This window comes from Takifugu flavidus, chromosome 6, assembly GCF_003711565.1.
Source record: "Takifugu flavidus isolate HTHZ2018 chromosome 6, ASM371156v2, whole genome shotgun sequence".
In the NCBI taxonomy this organism is placed as follows: Eukaryota; Metazoa; Chordata; class Actinopteri; order Tetraodontiformes; family Tetraodontidae; genus Takifugu; species Takifugu flavidus.
Window position 1 is genome coordinate 12,662,924 of NC_079525.1, and position 26,716 is coordinate 12,689,639.

At 47.9% G+C, this 26,716-nt stretch overlaps 3 protein-coding genes across 7 annotated transcripts; all 3 read right to left on the minus strand.

The window, feature by feature from the left end:
* Window positions 1-176: 176 nt before the first annotated feature.
* On the minus strand, window positions 177-4,031 carry sirt7 (sirtuin 7). The gene is made up of 10 exons (XM_057036385.1): window positions 3,824-4,031; window positions 3,566-3,703; window positions 2,994-3,098; window positions 2,851-2,921; window positions 2,702-2,774; window positions 2,536-2,634; window positions 2,171-2,407; window positions 1,981-2,061; window positions 1,800-1,906; window positions 177-1,694 (listed from the first exon to the last, which is right to left on the minus strand). Exons 1-10 carry the CDS (start codon window positions 3,923-3,925, stop codon window positions 1,502-1,504), a joined length of 1,206 nt encoding a protein of 401 aa, XP_056892365.1. The 5' UTR covers window positions 3,926-4,031; the 3' UTR covers window positions 177-1,501.
* A 413-nt stretch (window positions 4,032-4,444) lies between these two features.
* LOC130527685 (uncharacterized) lies at window positions 4,445-11,914 on the minus strand. Of its 2 annotated transcripts, XM_057036379.1 has the most exons (9): window positions 11,451-11,907; window positions 11,079-11,204; window positions 8,149-10,642; window positions 7,845-7,969; window positions 6,005-6,121; window positions 5,865-5,933; window positions 5,654-5,782; window positions 5,148-5,230; window positions 4,445-5,070 (listed from the first exon to the last, which is right to left on the minus strand). In XM_057036379.1, exons 1-9 carry the CDS (start codon window positions 11,574-11,576, stop codon window positions 5,004-5,006), a joined length of 3,336 nt encoding a protein of 1,111 aa, XP_056892359.1. In that variant the 5' UTR covers window positions 11,577-11,907; the 3' UTR covers window positions 4,445-5,003. The 2 variants fall into 2 exon arrangements, 1 of the variants encoding a protein (XP_056892359.1); XR_008951103.1 differs by having other exon boundaries at window positions 5,004-5,070; window positions 5,148-5,782; window positions 11,451-11,914.
* Window positions 11,915-14,466: 2,552 nt separating this feature from the next.
* On the minus strand, window positions 14,467-26,688 carry mafgb (v-maf avian musculoaponeurotic fibrosarcoma oncogene homolog Gb). 4 transcript variants are annotated; one of them, XM_057036390.1, is made up of 4 exons: window positions 26,406-26,688; window positions 22,239-22,363; window positions 16,662-16,730; window positions 14,467-16,581 (listed from the first exon to the last, which is right to left on the minus strand). In XM_057036390.1, exons 2-4 carry the CDS (start codon window positions 22,248-22,250, stop codon window positions 16,102-16,104), a joined length of 561 nt encoding a protein of 186 aa, XP_056892370.1. In that variant the 5' UTR covers window positions 22,251-22,363; window positions 26,406-26,688; the 3' UTR covers window positions 14,467-16,101. The 4 variants fall into 4 exon arrangements, with proteins under 4 accessions (XP_056892370.1, XP_056892373.1, XP_056892372.1 ...); XM_057036393.1 differs by lacking the exon at window positions 22,239-22,363 and having other exon boundaries at window positions 16,662-16,748; window positions 26,406-26,687; XM_057036392.1 differs by lacking the exon at window positions 22,239-22,363 and having other exon boundaries at window positions 26,406-26,685.
* Between the last annotated feature and the right edge of the window lie 28 nt (window positions 26,689-26,716).

Consider the following 26,716-nt stretch of genomic DNA (forward strand, 5'->3'; position numbering starts at 1 on the left):
CGGCGGTCACGTGGTGTTCACGTGACCACTCCAAGGTCGGAATTCTGCGCTCACAGAATTCCGCCTGGCACCGATTTAAAAACGTTTCCAAACATCTGAGATTTATTTTTTAACATATGTTAAATATATCCTTACACAGAGACACTGCTTAAGTAAACGACGGGGGAGGGGGCAGCTATAATGTGAAACTTTTATTTAGCAAAAATGTTATAAAAACCAAACACTTGACCACACTGGAACTTTAGGAATGCTACCAATTAATAGAAAGGCTCATTTGGTCCATTGACCGTCCTGAATCTATATGGTACGTTGCAAAAACATTGACACTGGATATTCCTGAGACAGTTTTAGAAACAACTTCTCCCCACTCACTACCTTGCAGACACAGTAGGTGCTTTAGCAGAGTCTGCGTAAGGAAAACCGAGGTCACAATGTAAACACGATGCCCAAACTGCAGTAAACCAAACCGAGGAGCAGCGAACCTGAGAGAGGCCCCTGTACGACTTCTGGAAATAACTTACACACGTGGAATAAGCCGTCAAATACAAGACAGAAAAAAACACTGAAACCGTACGCGGTAAAACCTACATTTTCCGTGTCTGAAAAAGAACTAATGGTAAGCAACCTGTTGGGACTTTTTGGCTGAGAGAGCACCAAGCTGAAAGGGTGGCATCTGCCCCCAGCAGATATGGACTCAGACATACTGGATGTGCACCCAGTTGAAAAACACATGTCCATAGTAGTGGTCTCTGTAACCCACCCGTATGGCTCTATTATTATATCTATTATTATATCTTACAACAGCTGGAGAAGCATGCCGTCTATTCCTTTCCTGGTTGAAATCTTTCCTTCCTGCACTCTGGAAATATAACAACACTGTTTTCACTTATCCCCCGCCCCCAAATCTGTTTGACTATGCATCGGTTTGACGAGTCGCTTCCGTTCATCTCGGTTATTATGGATCAATAAATGAGGGTGGCACATTTAAGTTAACTGGACCCCAGCGTTTCTGTGCATCCTTTTAAGTCTGGAATGTTTAGTGGCATTTAAAATTACAGAAGCGAATCCTCGTCTCCCCGATCCACTGTGCCGTATGAACATCCACGGAAATCAAACAATTTAAAAGAGTTTAAATCACAACCCCAAACCCAGATTGATGCACCGACAGACGTGGAGGGAAACTCATCACTCCTGTTGATCCCGTAACTGAGGTTGTCAACAACTGCATCAAGGAACTGGTCCTAACAGGCTACTGGAAGACAAGAAGTAACCACTGTATTGGAGTGTTTGTGACAGTCTGTTGCAGGATGGGCTGAGCACGTTAGCTTTCCCATGTTCTTGTTGCCAAATACTGAATTATAAACACGTCCGTGGTCCTGCAAACAGCCGATCATCGCGCACACCTTTTTTTTTTTTTTACACATTTAGCTGCAGAGTAGCACCTTCAAAATGAAAGTCCAGTTATTCAGCTTCACGGGAGCGCAACGTGACCACGAGCCGGCTACGATGCTTTTTTCTTCTTCCTGCCTTTGCCATAGCCTCGCCCAAACCAGCCGCCGTGCACGATCGGCGACTGCTGCCCGGAAACAGACGAGCAGTCCTGCTGATGGAGAGGCGCGATGACCTCACGGGTGCTGCTGTCCTCCTCCTCTGGCTGCAGGGGTGTGGCGAGACTGAAGATGGGGTCCTTTGCTCTGAGGAAACAGAGTAAGAAACTCCGAGTCTGATTTCACACCAACGACTGCAGCTTTAATCTTTCGGCCGTCCGAACGCATCGTTCAAGCAGCTCCGTCTGTCACCTGTCGTATGCAGGAATCTGAAGGTTCAGCTCCTCCATGAGAAGGCTCATGACGTCATCACACCTGCCGTGGATCTTCAGTACGGCCAGATCATCTTTTGGCGTCCACTAAAATAAAAGGGAAACATATAAATGAGCACTTAGTGATGAGCAACTTATATCAATATTAACAAAACCTGTACCTGCAGGTTGACGATGTACAGTTTGGGTCTTTTGCTTGCTGGTCTGTTCATGGACCACAGACAAGCGTACTTCCTTAGCACCTGTATCAGCAATGAGGAGTGAAGTCGAGGTATGAAATATAAATATGACACCAGTTTGCACAAATACAAAATGCTCAATGTTGAAACTGGGAAGTGACCAGAATGAGACCTTTAGACTGGAGCCCAGGCAGAGGATAACATCTGCCATTCCAGCAGCCTCAGCAGCTCCCTTCCAGTTGAGAGGTTTTTCCAGGGTCCCACGCTCCCCAAAGTGCACTATGGTGTCCCTGAGTTCGCCGCCACAGATGCTGCACGTGCGCCCTGTCCCGTGACGGTGCAGTGACGTTCGCTCCGTCACGTCAAACAGCCGCACGTATTCTCTGATAGGAGCACAGGAGGTACACACCTGCCGCAGAGAGACGACTGTCGCTTTATTGTCCCCTTTGTTGCATGCATGACCATAGTTATCGTTAAAAACACATTTGTTTATACATGATTTACTGTCTCCAGCTGATATTTAGTGATGCTTCTTACCTCTATAAACATGTTTCCATGGAGCTCAGATAGAGCTTGTCTGGGTAGACCACTACGTAAATGGAGTCCATCGCAGTTTTGTGAAACAACATGCTTCACCTGTGTAGATAAGTTAGTGTAAGTAACAGAAGCAGGTCCAAGAGTCATCCATCTCCCTTCAACATACCAGCTTTTCTTTGTGCAGCATTCTGATGCACATGTGCGTGAGCGTGGGCTCGGCTTTACTCAGATCAGATGAACTGTTTGGGAAGAGAAAGGAGAGGATTTCAGCCGTGTTCAGGCTTCTCCGGGGTGAAAGTTCAATGCAAGCCTCACCAGACTCTTCGTCCCTTTTGTAACTGCGTCCACACGCCGTTAGGGCCCCTGTAGTCTGGGATGGAGGCGGCCTGAAATAAAAAGCATCATCAGGCAGCGCCAAAGAAAAAGTAAGGCAAGCGAGAAAGCAGAGCCGGATTTACCGTACTGATACCCGCTCCAGTGTAAACCACCAGATGACTGGCCTGTTTGACCGCCACGGCCAGTTCCCTCACTTTGCTTTTCAATTCCTCAGCATCGTCAAACACCTGCAAAGATGAAAATAATTAACATTATACATGCATAGTGTGAGCAATATTTTTTTTTTAAAAACTGTACCGAAATGTTTCGGTAAATATTTTACATATTTTTAACTGTGATTCTTCTGGACACCACTAGAGGGAGTCCGAGTACCACACTGAGAGAAACTGATTCCATCAGTGCATCTAAAATTCATTGATATGTTCAGATCAGTGCAGTTAGGACTAAAATGGTCCGATGTGCTAAGTGTCTAAGTAGACAACAGGAAAATGCCTCTAAAGTCATTGAGATTGCCTTTAAAATGACCAATAACAACTGTCTCCATTTCTACCGTGTAAGAAAGTCCTTTGTGCAAATATCCTACGTTAGAAAGCACAGAAACTGCACAATGTTGCGACCTTCCCCCTAAAAACCAAGCGAATTCTCTCAGGACAGCTAAATCTTAACCAGCTCCATGAAAGAGCCGATGTCTCACCTCCTCCTGCTTCCTCTTGAGTTCATCTGTCCGAACTTGTCTTTTACAGAGTTCATCTACAGTTTCTCTGTGTAGCAACAGGACAGCCGCCTCCGCCTCCGTCCGTTCGGTCTCCGGTTTCTTCAGAGCCGATCTAACCTTCGTGATCAAGAGAGGAACATTAATAAAACCCACGGGGAAGAGCAGGCATCTGCCTGTCCAACCAGCTAGCCTGTTAGCTGCCAAACCTGGCTCCAAATGTGACACTTCCAGTCTTACCAGTCGCACTATATTCCTGTCGCTTTCTCGTTGGAGTATTTTAGCTTTTTGTAGAGCTTTTCTTTCCGCCCGCAAAGAAACGCGGGACAAATCGTCCGCCATTCTGTATTAAATCAGCCGAAAACTGGCTATTTGTCCAAAAGACACCAGTGTTCACAACAGCAGCATCAGCCGGAGCGGAAGTTGACAACTTGGACCAACCGCCGTTGGCGCCCCCTGCTGTCGGGAGCGCGTAAAGGCGGGTGGTGGGAACGCAACTGACTGTATCCTGCCTGTTTGAGAGAAGTTAATTATTTTAAGGCAGAACACAAACCTGTATGAAGAATGACCGTTTTAATATGCAAGCCCTTTGTTGGAATCAGCAGTGAAATAATAATCTAAGGTGCTTTGAACTCTAATGGCGTGACAGGAAAAGACAACCAGATGGATGTCGAGTTTTAAACCTTCCTTTAAGGATTACTCAGTAGATCATTTCTAAAATTCCGTTTCCATTTTGTGCTTTGTACCAATTGTTTAGAGAACAGTTAGATTTTCAACGATGGACTGAAGAATATTTTAAGGTATAACACTCGTGAACCCCTGATACGAAGATAATAGAAACCAAACACCACAATCAACACGTTTAGATTTAAAATACATTTTAATAAATGAAAAACACATTAGAAACCACATTAAAATAAATACCATAAAACTAGATAAAAATACATTAAGAACAATTATGTCTCTCTATCAAAACTGGAGAAAAATGTCAGGCAACTGGAGCTATTCAAGTATTAACAGCAAGGCTAAAATCAGGACGTGAAAATGACAAACAAAACAGACACGAGCACAAAAACCATCCAAATAATGCCATATTATAAAATATGTTCGTACATTCAGGCTGTTTTATGCCATTTACATCGTTCCATGGGTTACATCTGGAGAACTGTAATGGTTGGTGCTGAAGACCAGCAAATTCAATATGGAGAAAATCCCATTAGAGCTAAAGACATCGGTGAAATGCTCAACGCTTTAATGAAATTATCACCGACTTCATGTCTGGATCTGTGTTATTCATCATCTACGTGCGTTTCCTGCTCTGACATGTCACACCCCTGTCGAATAAGTAGATCAGAACCTTAAACATAAACATAAGAATGAGTGCGCCAGGAAAGAAGGTCCGGAGGAGGAGGTGGTGCTCTTACAACCTGACACAACTGGCTTTGAGCTGTCCTTGGGAGGCAGCCTTTGATTTAATGGCTGCCATCCTAACACAATGAAGAGAAACAAAGTTAAATGCTAGAACCAAAAGCGGCGAGGTCACAGAAGAGGGGCGAAAACTCACAGCCGCTCTCTCTTCTCCTCCAGGGATTTCTGGGTTGCAGCTGAGAGACAACTCCTTTTTCTGGGTCCGCCAGGTTCCACGCTCTAAACAGATCCAAACACACAATAGACCCGTCTAGTCGGAACCGCTGGGGACGCGCGCTCATGAATTCTTTCGCAATCGGACGATCAAGTCATGTTAATGCAAAGGCCGTGCCACCAACTGTCTAATAAGTGTGTATTTGTGAGGCCGACAGCTGTCCAAGCAGAGAAAGGACTAAAAATGCAAAGAAATGTACGATGAGACGTCGGAGGACAGCCACCGATACATCTGATTAACATTTGAAGCCTTGTAAAAGGGCCACGCTACTAAATATAACAGGGAATGAGAGGACAGAAATGATCATTAATGTAAAGTGGAACATTTACAACAAATGCATGCAGGATGTAGAGACTCAACTTCACGTGCACAACAGGCAGCGTACGTATCCTATATGAGCAGCAGACATGGGCTTCTCCATACATTACCTTTCTTCTGAGCTCTCTGTTGTGGATCAACTCTCTGTCCTGGGAGATTATCTGCATCCTCGCTCCGGTTGACATGTCGAAGAAAATGTCACTGATCTCGGAACGTGCAGCATTCAGGTGAAGCAGAGCCTTCCGGGAGAGTTTATTAACACTTGTAATAACAGCATCTTTACTGCGTGTTAGTCAGAAGAGGACAGTCTGCTCGCGATACCTTGAGAGTGACTATTTCCTTCCGTAAAGAGTTTGGCTGCTGGAGCGTATTCAAGAGCTGCTGCATGTCCTACGCGTCCAAAATAGAAGTCAGAAAAACCAAGACGGTAAACACGTGCCGGTACGCACACGCAGTCTCACCCTGGTCGCGTCCACCAGCTTCTTCACCCTCTGGGTCTTGAGAAGCCGGCGCGTCAGGAAGCCCTTCGCCGCCGCCAACAGCAGGGGGCGGAAGCGCTGCGGCGGCGTGAAGCCAGGCTGAGGGAAAGCAGAGAACAAGCAACAGGGATGTGAGGAGCAAATAATGAGGACAAAAGGGGAAGAGAAAGGAGAATGCTAATTCCATCAGTGACAACCAATTAATTTCCCGCACAGAATCTCAAGGTCTTTCGGCTGGCATCTCTTTAGCTCACGGACACGGGCTCAGCTCATTGGAACAGAGAATAATAAGCAGCCGCTGTCCTATTACACACTTGTTGATTCCAAAGCTGTTGCATTTAAGAGACTACGGCGCTGGCAAACGACTGCGGCTGAGCTGTGGCCTGTGAAGACATGAGAGAGACGTGGACTGAGACGTCAACTTGGGAGGACAATGCTCTCACTCGCCTCAGACGACTGCTGACGCGGCTGCGAGGAGCCAGACGAGCCCTTCAGATCAGTGACATTCGTGTAGAAGCGCGATATCAGACCAGAGAAAGGGCAGGGAAGGTCAACGTGTCCCCAAGACGGGAACAAAAGGCGTGTCCTGCGCGAGATGGTTACTCACTGCCAATGCCAAGGAGACAGGAGAGGAACCGCGCGAGGGAGTAGGGAACGAGCGCAGGCGACGTGCGTGCGTTTGAGAGCAGGCAAGGTTAAAAGAAATAGAATTGGAAAGGACAGCAAATGAGGGAGGAGGAAGAAATTAATTGAGGGTGGAGAGAAAGAGACAGAAGGGGGGAGATGGGGAACAGGGGAAAGGGGGTGAGGAGGAGAGGTGCGACAGGAGGGCTGATGGAGAAGAATTAATACAGTCGGAGACGTTCGAGGAGGTACGAGACAAAAGCAAGAGGAATGAAAGGAGAGGGCAGGCGGAAGAAAAGGAGAAGGGGCCATTAGTGGTGGCACTCGGCAGGATGATCGCGCACTTAACCACAGACGCTCATGAATTAAACAAATTATCCTTCCCTTTTCTGTGTCAATTCCCTCAGTCCTCCTCCTCTCCCAGCCAACTCATTCTCTCATTACACCAATGGCAGAAAGATGGCAGGAAGCAAAGTCTTTTTTTTCCTTCTTAAAACAGCTTATGTTTGTTATATTGTTGTTAAGGACACATAAATTAAACAGAGGCTGTGATTAATGGGGAAGGACACTGGCCAAGAACAAATACAGACGCAAGCTGAGAAACAAGTGCTGGTTGCCAGAGAACAGCAGGCGTCCTTGAAGACTAGTATACACACATGCACGCTTGCACACACACACACACACACACACAGAAAGAGGGGACCCTGCCAGCCTGCCTCTTAGGGATATCATGAAACATTTATGGTAGAATCCCGCTTTTCCCTTTTTTCTAGGAGAGTCTGAAGGTCTCTTGTAATGAGGAGACGTCTGTAGTCTGTCTACAAAAGAGGTCTGGAAAAAGCACCCTGGAACAGGTGACGTGTGCACGAGTGTGTGTGTGTGTGTGTGCGTGTGTGTTTAAATGCATATATGGAACACAGCCAGTGTTTCAAGGGCTTGTTACTTTCATTATAAACTCACGGCTATTTATTTCCTGAATGATTCCTCAAATCCGAGAAGATTTGGTTACTTGTGATAGACAGACGAGTAAATACCAGACTGGAGGCTCGAGTCAGACCCGAGCAGGCGAGTAAACAACTTGTTTACATGTATAGAATGTGGCTTTAGGGCTGTTCTCTCCCGCCCTTCCCACAAACACCACTAAGCTTCCAAAATTTTCCTTCTGAGACGAATGGTTCCTGTAAGAGGGTGATCTGACCTGCAGCCGCTCCTCCTGTTGCTCGCCGTGCTCCTCTAGCAGGGATTGGGCTCCGGCGCCGTGGACCGCTGCCGGCTGCTCCCTTCCATCTCTGCTGGCATCACCGTGTGGCCAATGAGCTGCGGCTGAAGGCAGAAAACACCATCGTGTGTGGTCATGTCATCTGGTCTTTAAGGAAATGCTGGATTAGAACAGGTTCAACACTAAATCTAAATCCGAGCCGAGTCCGTGAAGTTTGATTCTTTTCCCATTGATTTGTTTTTTGATTAAATGTTGCAAGAGTTACAATTGACTTCCTACTTACATTGTTTTCCTAAGACTTGGACACATTTCTGACACCCCGGCCCCACGGAGATCCAGGTTGGACCACCAGGGGACAGTGCGAGAGCAGGGCCCCTGCCTTGAAATTCTTCCCCCGTCTCTGGGGTGAAGCGAAGCTCCAGGCTCGGATGACCTTCAGGTTGGCCCCCGTGACATCCTACAGTTGCCTCATCCTCCTCCGGGTGTTCGCCAGTGTGGCAAAGGACTAAAAGCGGAGCTGAAACTCCTGTTTCAGAGGAAACGTTTTGGGAAACCTCAGCGATCCGGTCCTGCTGGGCTTCGTGGGGGCCTCCTTTTCCTGTGAGAGGCTCCTCTTCATGTGCCCGGCTTTGCATTGCTTCTTCAGTATCTAAGGTTTTGACTGGCCCCTCTTTGTCTGAGCTAACGAGCTGGGGTCCTTTCCTCCCGATCACCGGTGGATCCTCCTCCCCGTCGCTCGCCTCGGGGCCTGGATTCTCTTCTGCATCCATCATTTCCTTCAGGAGTTGTCGTCTGAGGCATTTTGGATCTGAATCAGTAACACCGTGGCTCAGTCCGTCCTGCCCGGGGGCACAATCACTTTGAAGAACCCGCGCACGTTCAGTACCTTTTATATATCCCAACTCTAAATTCACATCAGAATCATCGGGGCTGCGATCCTCCAGGTTCTCTTTCAACGTGGACTCCAAGTCCAAAATCTGTGCTTTCAAGCCACACAGGCTGGTCTCAATCAGATCAATGTGCGGCGAGATTGTGGCTGGATGCTTCGGTAAAACGCTGACAGTCACGGGATCCACGGCGCGCAAAGCCGGCGCGCTTCCATCTCGATGGTCAAGGGGCACTTTATTAACCTGCTGCTCTTTGTTCCCGAGCCTCGACTCTCCGAGCTGCCTGCTGCCTTTGGTGCTCCCACTTTTCCTGTAATCAGGACCGTGAGAGAACGTGGCAGCTCTGGTCATGTGATATTTCCTGGCTCCTTTAGGATGCTGTTGGGGGGAGGGGCTGGTGTGTTTAGGCGTCATGGCGACCTCTTGCGAAATGCTCGCCGCGTCATTTTTGACGGTCGTTTCCTCCGGATTTTCCCTGATTCCCTGAGCGTGTCCATCCTCTTGCGCCTGCGTATTTTCAGATCTTGTCAGATTACAGAGGAACCGAGTCTCGGTCGTCTTGTGTTTCTCCCAGGATTCTTTGGTTTCCGCCCCTGGAATAAAAGTGCTTTTCTTTTCTTTCGGCTTCCCCTCATCTGTTGTTTCAGGGCGCCCCCCCTTTGAAAGACTCTGCTGATCCGCCCTTGCCCGCGCCAGGTCTCGGGTCTTCACCTGGACTTCGCGGTCCTTCCCTTTGTTCCTCAGCATCTTCTGGTGCTGCCGGTACTCCTGAGATCTCTTCAGGAGGGCCTGGAGATTTATACAGTGAGGCTTCGCTTTGTCCGCCTGTGTAACGGCTGGAGCGCGTTGAACAGTGGGCGACTGAGGAGTCGTTAACGACTGTAATGACTCTGGATTGGGATCTTTGTTGTGGTTGATTACCGAAGCAAGAGGGGGGTCACCTTTACTCTCTGCGCTGTAGAGGTGAGGGTCACATTTCCCGTCAGCGAGAGGATCCGGCATGACTAAAGAGTGCGAAATACCCTTCGATATTACGAAACCGTAGCCAAACCATGATTCCAGCCCGCTGCGCTCCAATTCGCCTCCATCTAATGGAGGATAGCAGATAATATTCGGCGTCTTGGCAATCGTGTTGGAAGGGCTGTGCTGGAAAAGGCTGCCCACGTCATCGGCACCCTCGGAGGAGACGAACACGTGTCGCTCTTTTCCTTCACTCCCTCTGGAGACACTGGTGGTGTTTTCAAGATGGTCACAGACGGCTGGCTGATGTCCATGACAGCCGTCTGGATGTGACACTTGTTGGTCAATAAGGCATTTTTCCTGGTATTCTGGCTGCGGTGTAGCACAAAGGGCACTGTGAGTAGTCACCTCCAAAGGAGGAACCGAGGCGCCATAATGCTCTTTACTTTCAGGCACCAAAAGACTTTCAGTGGCAGGAAGGAGGAGTCCATCATTCTTCCCTTCTCCCTCCTGGAGAAGCTCAGAGAAAGGCCTCAATGATCGCTGTCCTTCACCCAAATCTACATTATGTTCTGATTTATTTTCCGTGGGCTCTTGCCCGGTATGCAGATCCGCAGCAGGAGAGTGATTCGTGCTCAACGCCTCTGAAAAATCTGGATTGTCTGAAGAGCCGCCGTGTCTGTCAAAGTTATGATCCTCGTCACGGCCACGCGCGGGAGAAAAAAGGTGACGTTCACACTCTGCGGCGCTGAGGCGGCTTTCATCATTTCCTTTGTCTTCAGGTGGTGATGAGAACAAAAGATGCTCGTTTGTTCCTGTGAAAGGACCGTCCCCTAGCACAGATCCACCACCGCTATCAGGAGACAGCAGAGACGTTTCATCAGTCTCCGACTCGTGTCGTAGCCCCTCCAGTGTCGGAGCCCTGCAGAGCTGCATATAAGAAAAAGAGTAGGCGAAGACTTGAAAGAAAAAGCCTCTCGTCACCATTAATTTCATATACATCAGCCCTATCCAAAGTGCGAGTCATGATAGCTATAAATATCTGGACAGCTAACAGGTCACATTTTTGCCACTGAACGACTGTGCCTGCAAACTCTCGCCACAAATGCACTGCATCATGTGGGATTATGAATGAATGTGGCAGGTAAACCTCATAAAAATGGTGAAACGTTACATTTTCCTGCTGCTAAAATGGAGGGAGACAAAAAACATTTTAATGCTATGGATATTTTAATGCTTTGGACAACCCCTGGTCTATCCTATGCATCTGTGGGTTAAATATGTTACATTCAAACCAGGTTTCTGTGATGATGGAGCATCCAGTACATATGTGAGTCTGTTAATCTTGAAACAGGACTTTTACTACCTGTTCTCTTTGACGTGTTGCTTGCACAGAGGCCAGTTGTGCAGAAGCTTTTGTCCGTCTGTGAACAGCTGCAGTCTGAGCCTCCTCTCTGTGCTGCTGCATCTCAGCTCTCTGAGCCTCTGTGAGCTGTTATCAGCAGGCAGACATGGCACCCAGATGATACAGGTGATACGATGACACGAGTTTTTGGTAAATAGAAGGCCATTACATAAACATTTAAAGGTAGCACATGTAATGCCAGATGATAATATACCATATTTGCAGTCGTTTCAAGTGCATGACACGAAATCTATGATCTTACAGAATATTACACCTTCAAAATACACTACAGAGATGTAAATATATACAGTTACAGGCTCCTTAAGCACATACCAGCGGAGGAAGAATAGGCTGGCCATAGAATCGGATGACAGATGTTGTTGATGGAGGCTTCTTGGTGTCATTTTTCTTGCTCAGACAGGAAACACAACGCTGCACAAACGTGTCGAAATCCTCCATTTAGATCGGGATAGGGTAGCGAGGTCTCAACCTTGAATACCGTTAACGGCCATGTGATACGAACGTTGTTTTGGTTTTTGCTAGCAGTAGCTGCAAAGCTATTAGCTTAGCTAACATGAGAAGCTAGCTACCACCTCTCCCGTGTTAATCATACAAAACCGCACTGCACACATAAAACATTTCATGTTACTATTATAAAATGTGGGAAAATAAGTGAAAAGGCGAACGGACTTTCGGTCTTTGAAGTACATGAACGTTCACACATAACGTCAAGTTTTTCGTTTTCCCCGCCTCAGATCGCGCAGGCTATTTTTTTTCCATAGGATGACCAAGGCGTGATGAGCCGCCTCCGGTCTGTGATTGGCTTAGACCGACGTTGTTGCCAAAATCCTGACCAATCCTCTGTTCTCAAGCAGAGACGGAAACGCCCTCTCAAAATAATAACCAATCACAATGAAAGTAGGTGACTGACGTTGCCAGTGACGTCACTTTGCTTTCCCCGCCCCTTTCCTGCTGGGAAACGTCACTGCGTCCTAGCAACCAGAAACTGATAAATTTAACCAGTAAAGACGCCTTTTCTTCACGAATAGTGCCAAGGGACGCGAACATTGCTTTTAAAATCACATGCACTTTATAAAACACATGCAAAAATCCTTAAAACTCACATGCTACATATGTTTTATATCTTAACTGAGTTATAGATTAACTGAAAGGTAAATAAGACCACAGTTAAAAAGAATGCGCCCATTGAAATGAACTGTGTGAGTGAATGGTGTAACTGTGTCCTGTGGTGACCCGATGACCCGTCCAGGGTGCATCCCTGACTCACCATGACTGTTAAGATACGTCAAACACATTTAAATTACCACAAAAGTGTGTCACCAAGTGAATAAAAGTGGAGGATACTCAAAAAGTGTGACTGGCTGACAACCAGAATAACATTAGTCCAATCTCAATTCCATAAAAGTGATATTCGGCAAATCTAAAAGTGTATTTCTGCTTCCACATTTATCCTGTCATTCATATATTTGATAAAACACGACTGTGTTCCATTTCAAAACATTTATTGGTCATATACAAAATAAAGTAAGCTGTTTCTCAACAAACATACAGTATATACATCAATAAATTAAAATATGCAACAGACCCATGATGGAACGGTGAATTTAATGATTACCAATACCTTGTCATCATCGCTTACCATACATCTACAAATCGATAAAAAATAATAATAATTTAGCAGATAAAGATAAATACTAACAAAGACCGTCACATTTAAGTATTTCCCAGAGAAATACCGAATAATTTATCACACCCCGCAGAGAAATAATACAAAACACAGAATTGTTCAGTTCGGTGGGGGGGTCCTGAACAGGCTATGGTATATTCACACATGCCTCGCTACGTTCCTAACAGGTCAAACTGGCCATGATTCATATCCCAGCTTCAATGCTAAAGGAGATGCGAGTGGTTTGAGCCAAGGGTGCAGGGCTGTCGTGTTACCGGGGCGGCGGTCAACAGAGGCCGGAGGGCAACCGGGGGGGAGGCCGATCAAACATCGCCGCTGATGAAAAGACTAAAACAAAGATGAGAGAAAGCCGTGGTTCATTTACTCTGATCGATCAGCACCAGCGCTGGGTGAAAGCACTTTCACAGTCCGCTGGCGTGATTCACTGGGAAAAGCAACCGCGCGGCCGCGTCGGGCGGCGAGATAAGAAGTTAATGATTTGCATTTTCTGGAGGAATCCGACGATCTGAAGGAGGATTTCGGTTAGCCGGCAGACTCTGGAAATGGACAAGCGAAGCGGGGCCTAGTTAGGCATCATCAGTGTCTACGCCACTCCTCCCTGCCTCCGTAACAAATTTATAGATGCCGTTCGGGGGAGGTTGCTCGGGCGTCTGAAGCACTTTGTAAAGTAGGTCTTGACCCCTGTGAAGACAGCGGGAGACTCGGTCAACCTGCCTTCCAAAGCTTCTGCCCTGTCCTGTCGCTATAATTGGTTGACCACATCGTTATGAAAATGTTGTTGTGGTCGTACCACGAGATACAGAAGTCTGGAAGACAAAAAAGCCCGAAAAGCTGACAGCAGTTTAGTTTTTCCCTTATATCAGAGGCAGAGGCTACGCAACACTGAAAATCAGAAGCTGAAATGAAACTGTCAAATTCTCCGAATGGGAGCAGCTCCAGTGTTGCGGTCATACGAGGGCTTGTTTTTCTTTGTCAAGTTGCAACATCAGTCACCGCGGCAACACCATGCGTGACAATAGGGCTGGGAGGGAGCAGAGTTTGGCAGGAACACGTGGGATATTTACATTTTCCTGTTTTTCACCACGTGTGAAGATGATCAGCAAAACAAAAAAACACAAACCATGTAAATATCAAGCCACCGCTCGGAAAAACATAGATAAAGGAGGAAAGAAGAAATAATAACTTAAGGGGGCATCAGACATTGAATGACATGAAGAAGAACTAAAACCTCCAACTTGTCTTTTACTTGAAATCACTGTTGTTGGTGCGGGCGACGGACGCAAAAAGACTCGCTTTAAGTCCGGTTTATGTAAAAGAATCCGTCTGATGGACTGTTACTAAATAAACCATTAAATACCAGAATACACGTTTCACTTCATAAAAACACCAAACACGTGAACACGTTTGCGTCGTTTCCCTGCACAGCCCAGCCATAACAACAGATATACTGTATATACATACGATAGAGACATCAAAACGAACCCCGTCACCATTTCACGCTACAAAAATAAGTTACTGAAGGATGGGGCGGTGCAGCCCTGCCCTGAATACACAAACTCTGAGCTTAACCACTTCTACAAGGAGCCTCGTGGTGGCGGTGGGGGGGTGGGGGGTATTTAAAATAAAAAAAAGGGGGGCACATTTCTGCAGAGCTGTATTCGATGGTGCTGGGGGGACAACAGCATTGTGATTAGAGAGAGTGCAGTTAGCCTGGGTTTGTCTGAAACAGAGTCACAGTCATCAAACAGCGAACGTTACGGTTGCCTCATTACGTACACAGCACGCCACACGCACGGTTACACACACGTGCCTAGTCACTAGAGAGAAACAAAGCTATTCAGTAGTTAAGCCACTTTTGGTACAATTGCAAAATAGATACTGTATATCAAACAGATTCTGTTACACCTTTTCTTTTTCTTTTTTTAGACAAACAATGCAAAGATAATTGTCTTTATAAAACTCCAGTTCCTACTTTACATAGACAAAGATTCTTTGTGTATAGTTCACCACGTAAGACTATTCCTGGTGAAGTAACGTCCCATTTGTGTGACTGGGAATTCCCAAAAACTGGTCTTGAGATTACGGTGGCTTTGTTCATCGCCTCTCCAGAAAATGAGATAAACTGTCCGTTGTTTCGGGTCACATAAATGGGCGTTACTGACATTATTAATCCTGATGGGCACGACACAGCTCACACTACACACAGCCGGTTAAATGCAGCCACAACCTGATTCCTAATTAGCCGCCGTACCCCCCAAAAACCTCATGTCCTCATTTTTTAATGCATATCATTAGGAGACCAAGGCACTTGCCTTTCCAGTCATTTCCCGGGATACCTTTTATGAGCAAAAACTCAATTTCATTCGTGGAAACAAACTTTTCCCTGAAAATTCCTTCAAGCTGAGACGAGGTCAGTCGCTCTCTCCTCCAGATGTTTGCTGCCACTAAGGGTTAATTACCTGTGCCGTCATCTTTCCGTTAGATTGAAGAAGTGCCGAGAAATGTGAGGACAGAGAAGGAACGGTGATGAAAGAGTCGGACATACAAAGACCATTAAAAAATACAGCTAACTAAATAGAGCAATATCAAATGAGCAGGTGTCACAGAATTCCACAGAATACCTGATAATGACAGAACAACCCACACAGAGAACACACTTTGGACCTCATGTGAAAGACGACACAGTACAAAACAGTAGAAATACAATTACCACCACCGTGTAGTATATATATGTTCTTCTATAGTACGTTTCTGAAATATGCTGTTGGCCGGGTGGAGCAGAATAAGAGCAGGTTATGGGAAGTCTTCCTTAGAAACTCGAGGACCGAGGTTATTCCGCCTGGGCAACATTTTTAAAAATGAATCGAATCGCTGTCCGAGAGCGTCGGCAGTGATTTTTTTTTGAGTTTCCTACCAGCTACTTTAGTGGGGCTGAAATATTCTTCCGTCCTGTTTAAACAAGTGCTTTTTTTCTCGTCTACTGATCCTCCAACAGTAAAATTTTGATTTTTTTTCCCTGGTTTGGAATTAAGCTAATGTCATAGGAACCCTGTTTTTCTGTGCTCAATTATCATGTGCTGACCAAGAGGTTGCATCTTTACCCTCCTCCTGCTTCCATCTTCTCCTGCGCCTGCACTGATCCGGCACAACGGCGACGGCGCCGCGCCGCCGCTACTTCCCACCTTTTGGAAGGCAAGTGCAGGTGGAGGAGAGGCGGCGCCAGAGAAGAAGAACCGCTCCGCTGCAGCTCCACCCTTGTCCGTCTTTGCGGCCCCCTCACGACCGCGCATCCGTCTTTGACTTCACTATCGTGATCACGCTCGTCGCCGTCGCGGCCTTTCCTGGTATGAGCGGACCGATGACCGACGACGGCACCCCTCCCCCCCCTCCTCCGGCCCGAACCCCGACTCCCACCGTGGGACTCCGGGCCACAGTTCTGGCGAATGTCTGCAGGGCCTCGTACTTCGACCTGAGCGCGTCCAGCTCCACGCGCATGGAGGCGTTCTCATTGGCCAGTTTGTCCACCTCCTGCTGCAGCAGCGCCTTCTGCTTCTCCAGCTCCTCCTTCTGGGTCACCCTCTTCACCCTGCAGCTGGCGGCGTAGCCCCGGTTCTTCAAGGTGCGCCTCCGCTGCTTGAGCTGCAGGATCTCCTCTTTAGTGAGCCCCCGGAGGTGCTGGTTCAGCTCCCGCACCGACATGGTGACCAGCTCCTCATCCGTGAGGCTGGTGCCATTCTCCCCCGGCTCACGCTTCACCTGCAGGGGCGGACAGGTGAGAGGCAGGCACACATCGTCTCAAGTCCACGGACAAATGTCCAGAATGTCCCCTTCCTTACCTTCAAGGCTTTATTTCCTTTATTAGTCGTCGTCATGCCACAAGAGGCGTGCTCCTTCCAAAAAAAGACCTGCAGACACAAGCGGCACTAAAATATGAGCCACCAAAGGATAAAAATCAATCAGCAACAAACAAGCGTGGCGGTGGCAGCGTGAGCGCCACAACACTTCCTGGAGATAAGATCTGTACGCGCAGATGTTTGACAAATATTAGTGTTGTGGCGTGCACACCTATGAAGCATGCTGCATGCATCGACGCACGCAGGTGAAAGTCAATAAAAGAAACAACACGTTTCTCAGAATTTCCCGGTCTTCCTGTTTCCTGGTGGTTACACTGACATCACCTACAACATGACGTGGTTGCTGCGTGGTTATTGGTTGGCTCCGGGCCAAAAGCAATGATTGATGAAAGAACAGGAAGTGGCACAAGTGGTGGGATAAACTCCAGGGGAAAACCAACTGTTAAGAGCTCGAACGCACATGCTCCCACACACACACGCACACACACACGTATGTATTTCTGTCTATGTGGGCCTCATTAACATAGGTCATTCCCCAGCTCCTGACCCTCACAACTTAAACCTGAAATATCTTCGTGAAGTTCTGAGGACAGGACAACCCTATTTTTAAAAAAAAGCCCTCACTTTGAGAGAAATGACAATTAGATACTGAAATCTGCAGCATACTGGAATTGTGTTGTTGGACAAACCCGACTTAATGAAAGAAAAACATCACTCGTCAGTTAAAATATTTAAAATCAGATAAATAGCATGTTTGTCTGTGGGCACCGGTGGTGAAAGGACACACACACCAAACAGCGTGAATCAGAAATCGACAAAAAGGGCCCCTAGAAAAGCCGAAGATGAGATCAGCGTTTAGAGCTCAGAGCTCCACAAAGGAACGTTTCCACCAGCCCTCAGTGAGACGCTTTGTTCGGAGCGGTGGCCTTGCTCTCGTCTCTCAGACGTGTGTGTGTGTGTGTGTTTACGTGATAAAGTGTGGCTATTGTTGCCGCTGCTGAGCGGTCATCATGAAGCACGTCACGATGACTCAGCAGATTCCTGGTCCTGCACCTCCCGCCCCTCCCATCTTCCACTGCTGTAAATTTCTACTTACCTCTGTCACTTTTTATCACCCCCCCTTTTTTTCTCCTGATGAGGTGACGGTCCGCTTGAAATATTTGCTGTATGCATTTAAAGTGTACAAGGTGTGTGTGTGTGTGTGTGTGTGTGTGTGTGTGTGTGTGACTACCGGACAGTGAAATTAAGTTGTCACTAACTGATTCTGCTGAATCAGTGTTTTGGTTAAAGCGATTTGCTGATTAAAGGCAACCTGTAGTCTTCCTGCGTGTGTTTTATTACCAAGGGGGTTTTTAATTTTACATAAAATGCTGCTTAAAGAAAAAAAAAAAAACCCCGGTGATTTTTAAATATTTTGACATTTCAGCGCCAGTTTCGATCGCACTCTTTTGCGACGATAAGGCCTCCCCCACAGTGCAATTCTGCCTCTCTGCCTCTCTCTGAAGGTGTGCAAATGTTCACGCTCGCACTGCCACAAAGCCAGCGGTTATAAATACTGCAGATCAAAGGAGGTCAATAAGCTACAGGCATATGCGCAACCGCCAGTGCATGCAGCACACATGGAACTCACAACAACCCAAAAAAGGCAAAAATCAAGTCATTTATTGAAAATATTGGGGGCGGGGGGGGGAGTGGAAGGCACTGAAATGCAAAGCAAACTTTGTTGAGATATATTCAGTCAGCTCTACACACTGTTTTCCTTTTAAGTGATTATATTTCTTCTTCATCTCAATGAGGCAAAGGTCTTTCTGGAGATTAGAAAGACCCCCACAGCTAGAGGTGCACCATCGCACAATGGATGGATCAAAGACGCCAAGGCTGAGGATGACTGCTGGGGGTGGGGGTGGGGGTGGTGTCGAGGGGGTGCGAGTGGGGGGAACAAGAAGGCTGTTTTCCTGCCAGGTTCTGCTTTATTTCCCCTGTGCACCAAACCCCAACCCCCTCCGCTGCAATACCATGAGCATGCAAACAATAAACAAGCTGGCAAACCCACACACACACACACGCACGCGCGCGCGCACACACACACACACACACACACACACGCGCCCCTGCAACTATGCCAGTGGGGCACAATAAAACACACACCCAAACAGTTGGCTGCATTTACACAACCGAGTTAAACGAGGCTTGATAAAACAGTGTTCGCGCACGTATAACAGAGCTGCTCGTGACGTCATCTATAATAAAAAAAAGATGCCATTATTGTCTCTTATCCGAGTGTCACGCGGTACCGACAACACTCGGAAGTATTGGTTGTAAATGTAAAACAACAACGTCATGTGAGCCTAAACCGACTAAAACTTTCCTTCAGTGTCGCCGAGTTTAGTTCAGGCCCACAAATGAGCTTCCTCTTCCTGCCCTTCACGTACGGTTCTCCTTTTATTTGCAACGCTCAGGTGGGGTGTGCGGCCGCAATTTAACGCAAGTATGATTTAGGAAAATAAATAAATGGGTCAAGGAAATTGCGTAGTTTGCTGCTCATTTTAAATGTGCCTTCCTTTACTTCCAAACTTGACCTTCGGAAGCCGCCTGAGATGAAAGATGCTGATGGCTTTGCTCAGCAGCCGATCTTTGACCTCACACACACACACACACACGCGCGCGCGCGCACACACATGCAAACACAGCCGGAGGTGTCCTTCCCATAGTGCTGGTGGGGTGGCTGCTTCTGTGCGGTCAATGCCACAGACACCGTTGCTATAACAGACGATTTTTTATTTTTTGCTGTGGCAGGCTGTATTTTATGAAGCAGCCAAAAGAACGCTGACAACTCAAGACCGGAGCTGCTTATGGTTACGGTGGAGAACACACACACACACACACACACACACACACACACACACACACACACACACACACACACACACACACACACACACACACAGATACACAAGGAAACGACAGGGGGGGAAAGATGAGGACAGCAGCGAAGGTAAAATACAGCGAAAAGTGAGAAGAGAGGAGCAGAGTTGGTAAGATATTAAGGTAAAGACACACCAGGTAGAAATGAGGGGAGCAGGGAGCTGCCGGGGCTGAAGGAGGACTGAAAGAATGCTGACGTCTCCAGAGCTGATTAGCGTTACAGCAGAGACATCACACCCACAACCAAGAAAAAATGCTGAGTACAGAGGCTGGGGTGTGTGTGTGTGTGGAGGGGGGTGGGGGTGCAAATGACAAGGGAGAAAGACGAGAAGATAAAGAGGGAGGCAAGTGAGAAGTGAGCAGGTAGGATGAGAGGAGGGGACAGAGATGGGATGGAGGGAGCAACATCAATGATGGGGAGGAATAAGAATGGGACAAAATATGGTGTGTGTGTGTGTGTGTGTGTGTGGTGTGTGTGTGTGTGAAGGGGGGAATGGCATGGGTGAAAATGCCTCCTCAACACATTTGTAGGAGCTTAGCTGCTGGGTTGGGGGGGGGGGGGGCTGTAGAGGGGTTCAAAATAACCTGAAATCAGCACTGACCACAACTGAAAAATCCCACTGGAGGTTTTATTTAATCTGTAAAATGGCCGAATGCCTTGATGAGGCCTTTAAGATCCTGAACCAGGATCGTGCAGAAGAACCATCGGACCTGGCGGACGGATCAGGGTTGGTTTTCCCCGCAGAAATAAAAGTTGTTAGACACCCACACGCAAATAATCCCGTCTGACAAATGAAGTCCAGGATTGAGGAAGGTGAACCCGGGGATTATAAAGGTAGATTAAAGAGCACAAGAAACTGAAAGACACGTGGCATTACTCGCTCTGGCAGATGAATGGGATGATGAACTCTCTGCCAGTGTGTAGTGTGTGTGTGTGTGTGCGCGCACGTGTAGCTCAGACAGATCTCTAATTAATCCTGTTTGAGAGGACCTTTTGCCCGGAGACGACTGGCGCCCAGAGACGAACTTCTTAGAAAGAAGCTTCCTTCTTAAAAGCCGGTGGCGTTTTCTACAGCTACAGCGGAAAGTAAATAGATGGATTAAAGCGCTTCAAAAACAAACCATGAGGGGGGGAAAAAGTGTGTATGTGTGTGTGCGGTATGGTGGGGTGGGGTGGGGGGGGGGCAGGCATGCATAACCCACCAGGTATGTGAAGAGAGAGAGTTCAAGAATAGACAGCAGGAATGTCAAAGAATGTCAACATAGCGACAGGAACACTTCCTCCTCCCTCGGGCTGCTCTCTCGGCAACTGGGAACACAAAGGGTGGCAGCCGCGCACGGCAGCCATGGCACACCGATGGAAAGACATAAAGAGACCCCCCCACACCAAAAAAAATAAAATAAAAATGCAGCATCCTTGAATTCAAATCCCCAGAACGCCACAAAACTATTTGGCTGTGCTCCACGTTGCATTTTTGTTGTTTTTTTAAAGGAAGCGTGAGGAGAAATAGTGCTGCTGCTCGTTGATCTACTGTGAGCTGAAGGTGTTGAGGGAGCCGGTAAATAATTAACACCGAGCGGCGCGCGGGAGCTAATTGCGAATTAGGAGTCAGATCAGCGATAATGGCGAGTTGCGCGCCGAGAGGGCTCACGGCGCCGATCCGAGGCCGAGGACGGGGAGCTGAAGACGGAGCCGAGGACAGAGCCGACGCTATTAACGGAGGAGGACGCAGAGCGTGAAATAAGCGCGATACCGCGGGCACAGAGGCAACACGCGCGAACAGCGCATCCGTGCACGACGCGTAAAGGATCGGGATCGCTCTCCGTCCGTTCGGAGAGGTCTGAAAGGCTGTCGTGCACACGCGGGGGTCTGATTGAAGGTGTGTGTGTGTGTGTTTGGGGTGGAAACAAGATGTTTTTATGTTGCAGGTAGAGAGCGAAAGTCTGACAAATTCTCCCGACACAGGGGAAAATTACTGCACCGTCAGGCAATCGAGCGGTGCCCCCCCCCCCCCCCCCCCCCCAGTTTAAAAGGGAGAAAACGCTCACACTGTAGGTTTAATCCAGACAGTGACTGTAAATAAACTGTCAGAGAGACGGCGGTGAATCCAACAGGGACGTATCCTCCATTATCGGCCCATTAATCAGGGATTATCATCACAAATGTCCTCCATCCATCATCTGTCACTGCTTATCTGATGGGATTAGATGGACGAACCTTTGACCAGCCATATCTATATGGAGCACATATGGAGACAAACAGTCTTTCTCTCCCAGGGTAAACTGGCCGGTCTTTGGTCTGGGTCTTTGGACCAGGAGGCCAGATCCAAGCCAAAGAGCACCGGGACATTCCTGGTGACCATTATAACCTTTCCCAGTTGTTGCTGCTCAATTAGGGACGGCAGGATTAAAAAGAAAGTTCATTCTGTAAACAAGGTTCAGTCAAATCAAAAAGAACTTTCCTTAAAAAGGGTCAAAGATATCATTTCATCCTTACATCCCACTTTTCCATACTCTCCAAGGCTTACTCCAGGAACTAGCTGACTTTAATGTTTTGGGGTGTTATTTTTTTTTTAATGAACAGACCAACTTTTATTTGCGCATCATCAAAATACATTTCTGTTTTTATCCTACCTGATGGTGCATTCAGCAGCTTTCCGAATAAATAACAATGGAAATCATAATGAAGCTGGCTCTCTCCGGGGTAAACACGTCTTCCTGCCTCGTCAGCTACGGAGCCGAAGTGAGCGGTTGATTAACTGTTTGATCCAAGGGAAAACGTATATATTTATTAATTTATCCTCAACCCAGCTGTAGAAATATGCATCTTCGCGGCTCCTATTTTAGTATATCAAATACCTATAGACCACCTAACCTAGATTCAGGCATCATTTTTAGTCTAGAGGAGAACGATATGCAAAACACAAAGTTTGAAATGGAATTTAATCACTTTTATACAGGGGAAGGTGGGTTTCGGGACTATTTTATAGACAATTTAATTAAAACTCTTCAGAACTCTGGCTGCTGTTGGTGATTTAATGGTGAGGACAGAGCAGCGGCGCCACGCGCGAATCGTCGTCGCCTCTTTACGCTCAATGCTATCAATCACGCTCTCGGTGTGCACGTGTGTGGACCTTTGCTAAATTTTGGGATAGTCACACTGCGGCAAACTGGTGCAATGAGATGATGCAATTGGTGGGAAACCACCAGTACAGATACTCCTCTTACTGGGGCTTTCAGATGTTTTCACATTTGGTATTTTGTGGCTGTCATTAAAATACAAAAACAGCGTTGGCGCGTGTGTATCCCACGTGCGAGCGTGTATACTTGGCATCTCTCCTAAAGTGGAAAACACCAAACATCGAGAAGTGGAAAACACCACACACCACATCTCCAGGAAGTCCATCTCTGGATACACCGAAGCCTTGTTTGGTATTTAAACACCCCAGAAACCTTTAAAAAATGATCTAATCAGTAATTCAAAACTCCCTCACCCATTTCTGCCGGCTCCTTCTTTGTGTACCCCATTAATCTCAAACTTTGCCCTTTTTTTTTAGAGCTCTGGGAGTTTAAATCTGGAGTTGAAGCACTTTTGGAGCCGAGGGTACATTTAACACGCCACAGACACACAAAGTCAAAAGAACGCAAGGACAAGAGGCGCGCTCACAAGGAAGCAAGAGAAAAGAGTGGAGCGCAGCAATGATTATGCACCAGATCTGCTTACTCTATATTTCATCATTACGGCAGAGAGAAAAAACCCAACTATTGATCTGCCCCACTGCTTCCTTGTCTCCCCGCTGCTCTCTTTCACTCACTTCTCATTCCGTCTTCCATTTCTTCTTTTAATCGTCTCTCTCTCAGAAATTTGCAAGCAAAACAAGACTTTTCTGAAATTGATCCCAGCAGCAAACAGGGGCATAAAAATGCAAGCGCCTCTGAGAAATGAGCTCCAGCAGCAGCACGTGCACAGGCGGGAAGGGGGAGGACGGACACAGTCAACACCTGCGCAATCCAATGCAATCCGGCACCAAAGCGCTGCAATAAAGAGGGATTTTTAAAGCGGAGCGGATGCAGCAGCATATATGACGTCTCATAGCATTAAGGAGCGCCAACCAGCCAGAACTTCCCCAAAATAAGATCATTAATTACCCGTTTGTGTTTATAATCAACCCCTGACAAAACCAGAGTTTATGCCTGATTAGTTATTATTATTTGAGTGAAAATCTTCCAGAGTTGGAAGAGAAATCTTCTTAAATCGGCTCATTTATGCACAATTCTTGTGTCACCTGTGCATGAGGTCGGGGAAGGGGGGGGCGTCACAAGTTTGAGAGCAATCAACTGACAAGTGGAAAATGTGGCAACAGGCAACTGATAATAAAATCACTTCCCCTTGCTAAATCTTCCTTCAACATCTCGCAAGTGCAGCTCAGAACTCACACGGTTTCTAAGCCGGCTGGACCCCAGCACACACACACAGACCCCAAAGAGACGAGCTTGTCGAGTCTTAGGTGTGTTATACCTGCTGCTCTCTCTCTCACACACACTCACACACACACACACACACAGGGGCGCGCGCACATGCGGAGGAGAAAGCAAAGAAAACTAGCTGCGGTAAGTAACAAGTGAAAACGCCATCTGTCAGGCGAGAGCGCGTTTGCTTCGCCTCAGCATTTTCAGGGGAATGCCTTGAAGACAAAAAGGTCCTTGTTCTCAATCTCTGCAAATCCCATCTCTCATTCTTCCTCCCTCTTCCTTCATCCCCCTTGCTCCGCGCGCTTTGCCGCTCCGCCATCATCAGCAAAGTTGCTCGCATAAGCATTGGTCAGCGTTCAATTACCGCGAACACCAGGGAAGGATGGAGAAAGTACTTGACGGAGAAACGCTCTTCAAGCACTGATTAAATACTGATACCGGGTGTAAAAAGTTTAGCCTTTTCGGTTTTGTGTGTGAGCAGGCACACGTGTGCGCGCGTGTGTGTGTGGGGGGGAGCGGGGGTTGTTCTCCTCTCCAATACTGATACAACTGTTTCATCATTATGACCCGCTATTACAGTACTTGCCAACTTGCTTACTACATACTTTTGATCCACTCCACAGAGTGCTGACTCCAACTAAAGCTGCTGATATGGAGTCATTAGGGGGTGAAGTTTCTGCTTTTCTTGTGCCCATAGAGCTTCCCTATTAGCTCACTCGTCAGTGTTTAACTTGCAGCACTCATGTGTTGCAACCTGGCAGCAAGTAATGGCCCATCTGAGAGATCAATCAGAATGATATTGTCATGCACAGCATTACAGTTGGCTTTTTTTAGCAGGCACGTCTGTGTGGCTCCAGCAGCAGATCAATACTTGACATTAGGCTGCGAACACTTGTGTGCAATAAGCAACATATATGTATATTTATATTCATTTGAGTGACCCTGAAGCAGCGCCGGGGGCCATTGGCCCCAGCAGAACTCCGTGTATTTCTAATTTATCCTGAGAATTCATCCTATTGAGCGCAGTACACAGGAAAGGCATAAATTTAGCTGCCGTGACATTTTACCCAGCGTTTCGTCTGCCAACATGAGCTGTGATTACCCCATAAGCGCGTCAACATCCGCTGAATGACCGGACCTATTTATGTCAGAGCCAAGCCCCCGATATAAACCTTCCTCTCCGAGACCTTTGTCCGCCCGCCCGCCCGCCGGTGCCATGTTGCCATGGCTCCCTCATGCCTCCGCTCCGCTCGCACAAGCGTTGAGAAATATCAGCGTGGTGATGAATCAGCATCCGCGCCGCAAGCCAGAGCGGCGTTTTTGGGTTGATTTAAACTGGCAGCAGAACGGCAGCAGAACGTTAAACTGTTCCCACCGTGCAGAACACAAGCGTCTGACGCAGAGCAAATGTCGCTCCGGCCGCCGCCGCTCCCGCTGAATAAGGCTGCAGCTTGCAGCCGCCGGACCTGACCGCCCCCCCGGATCAGCACGGTGACAGCTCCGGCTGTTTACGCCTGTCGCCTTTTGTATCTGTAGCCAGCCGACAAGCGGCGCGGGGGTGGGGGCGGAGGGGGGTCGAACGTTGCCACCGGTCAGTCGAACCGTGCGCAAAAGCCAGATATTATCCCGGTTTCGTTTCACCAAAGGACAAGTGGCTGGTCATCCTACCTGTGAGGGGCCAGGGGGGAATGCGCGGAGCCGCGGGGGGGCTGGTTAGCGTCTGCGTCCACCGCTGCCACTTCAGCGCCTCCGAGAGAAGACAGGCGGAAAAGCTAACGCTGAGGTTGGGTGTTGTTATTGACGGTTTCCGCCGTCTTTATTGCGCTCATTTCTCCACCGGCTCTCCTAATATAAAGCACTATTCGGGAGACACAATACAAGGGAATCCCCAGCGGCTGCGACAGAACAGAAGCCGACCTGCTCCCGAACTCTTCTAATTCCGACACATGGCTTCTGTTTCAGGCTTGACAGCCGTGCGCGGCAAACACCCCCTTTGTCTGCGCGACTCGCATTCGCCGGTTGCTGCGCGACTGCTCGGGCAATTTAGACCTTCTCGGAATCGCGCGTCCGGCTCTGGAAGACGACCCGGACCGTGATGATTCAGCATTAAGTTGTCTCCCGAAACGACTCGGCGGTGCCGCCGCGAGTTCGGCCGAACCCGGGGGCGACGCGGCGGCGGCGGCGCGCACCGCGGAGTAGCGGCGGCACAAGATGCCACCGCGCTGTGACGGCACGGCAGCGGCGGCCACCGCGCACACTCAGCAAAAAAAAACAAATATTCAGCACTTTAATGGCATTTCGGTTTGGATCCCCGTGAAGCTGACTCACCAGAAGTCACACCGGCGCCTTTCGCCTGCCGCGCGTTCGGAGGATCGGTGTTCGCAGATGGTCGGTCGGCGACGAGAGGGACAGTTGAGAAATGTGTGTGTGTTTTCCCACCCAGTGCACACGCCTTCTCGCTACTCTGTACATATATCCACTCCTTCCTCGCTTGTTTTAGTCTGTGATCGCAGGCGCCAGACGTCATTTGATGTTTGGATCACATGGTTTCATTCATGAAGGATCAACGCAGCCCGCATTTAAAGAGACATGAGACGTTACTACCGCGCTCAAGTGTTGTAACAACACTCGGGCGCGCG

What these genes read in the sequence shown, in the direction of transcription:
- sirt7 (XM_057036385.1), bottom strand. Translation starts at nt 3,925, where the DNA reads ATGGCGGACGATTTGTCCCGCGTTTCTTTGCGGGCGGAAAGAAAAGCT. An exon ending in TGTACATCGTCAACCTGCAG is followed by an intron (nt 1,907 to 1,980) that starts GTACAGGTTTTG and finishes CTTTTATTTTAG; the next exon opens with TGGACGCCAAAAGATGATCT. An exon ending in CAGATTCCTGCATACGACAG is followed by an intron (nt 1,695 to 1,799) that starts GTGACAGACGGA and finishes CTGTTTCCTCAG; the next exon opens with AGCAAAGGACCCCATCTTCA.
- mafgb (XM_057036390.1), bottom strand. An exon ending in AAGGAAATAAAGCCTTGAAG is followed by an intron (nt 16,582 to 16,661) that starts GTAAGGAAGGGG and finishes CCGCCCCTGCAG; the next exon opens with GTGAAGCGTGAGCCGGGGGA.
- LOC130527685 (XM_057036379.1), bottom strand. Translation starts at nt 11,576, where the DNA reads ATGGAGGATTTCGACACGTTTGTGCAGCGTTGTGTTTCCTGTCTGAGC. An exon ending in AGGAAATAGTCACTCTCAAG is followed by an intron (nt 5,783 to 5,864) that starts GTATCGCGAGCA and finishes CTCTCCCGGAAG; the next exon opens with GCTCTGCTTCACCTGAATGC. An exon ending in GAGGAGAAGAGAGAGCGGCT is followed by an intron (nt 5,071 to 5,147) that starts GTGAGTTTTCGC and finishes TCATTGTGTTAG; the next exon opens with GATGGCAGCCATTAAATCAA.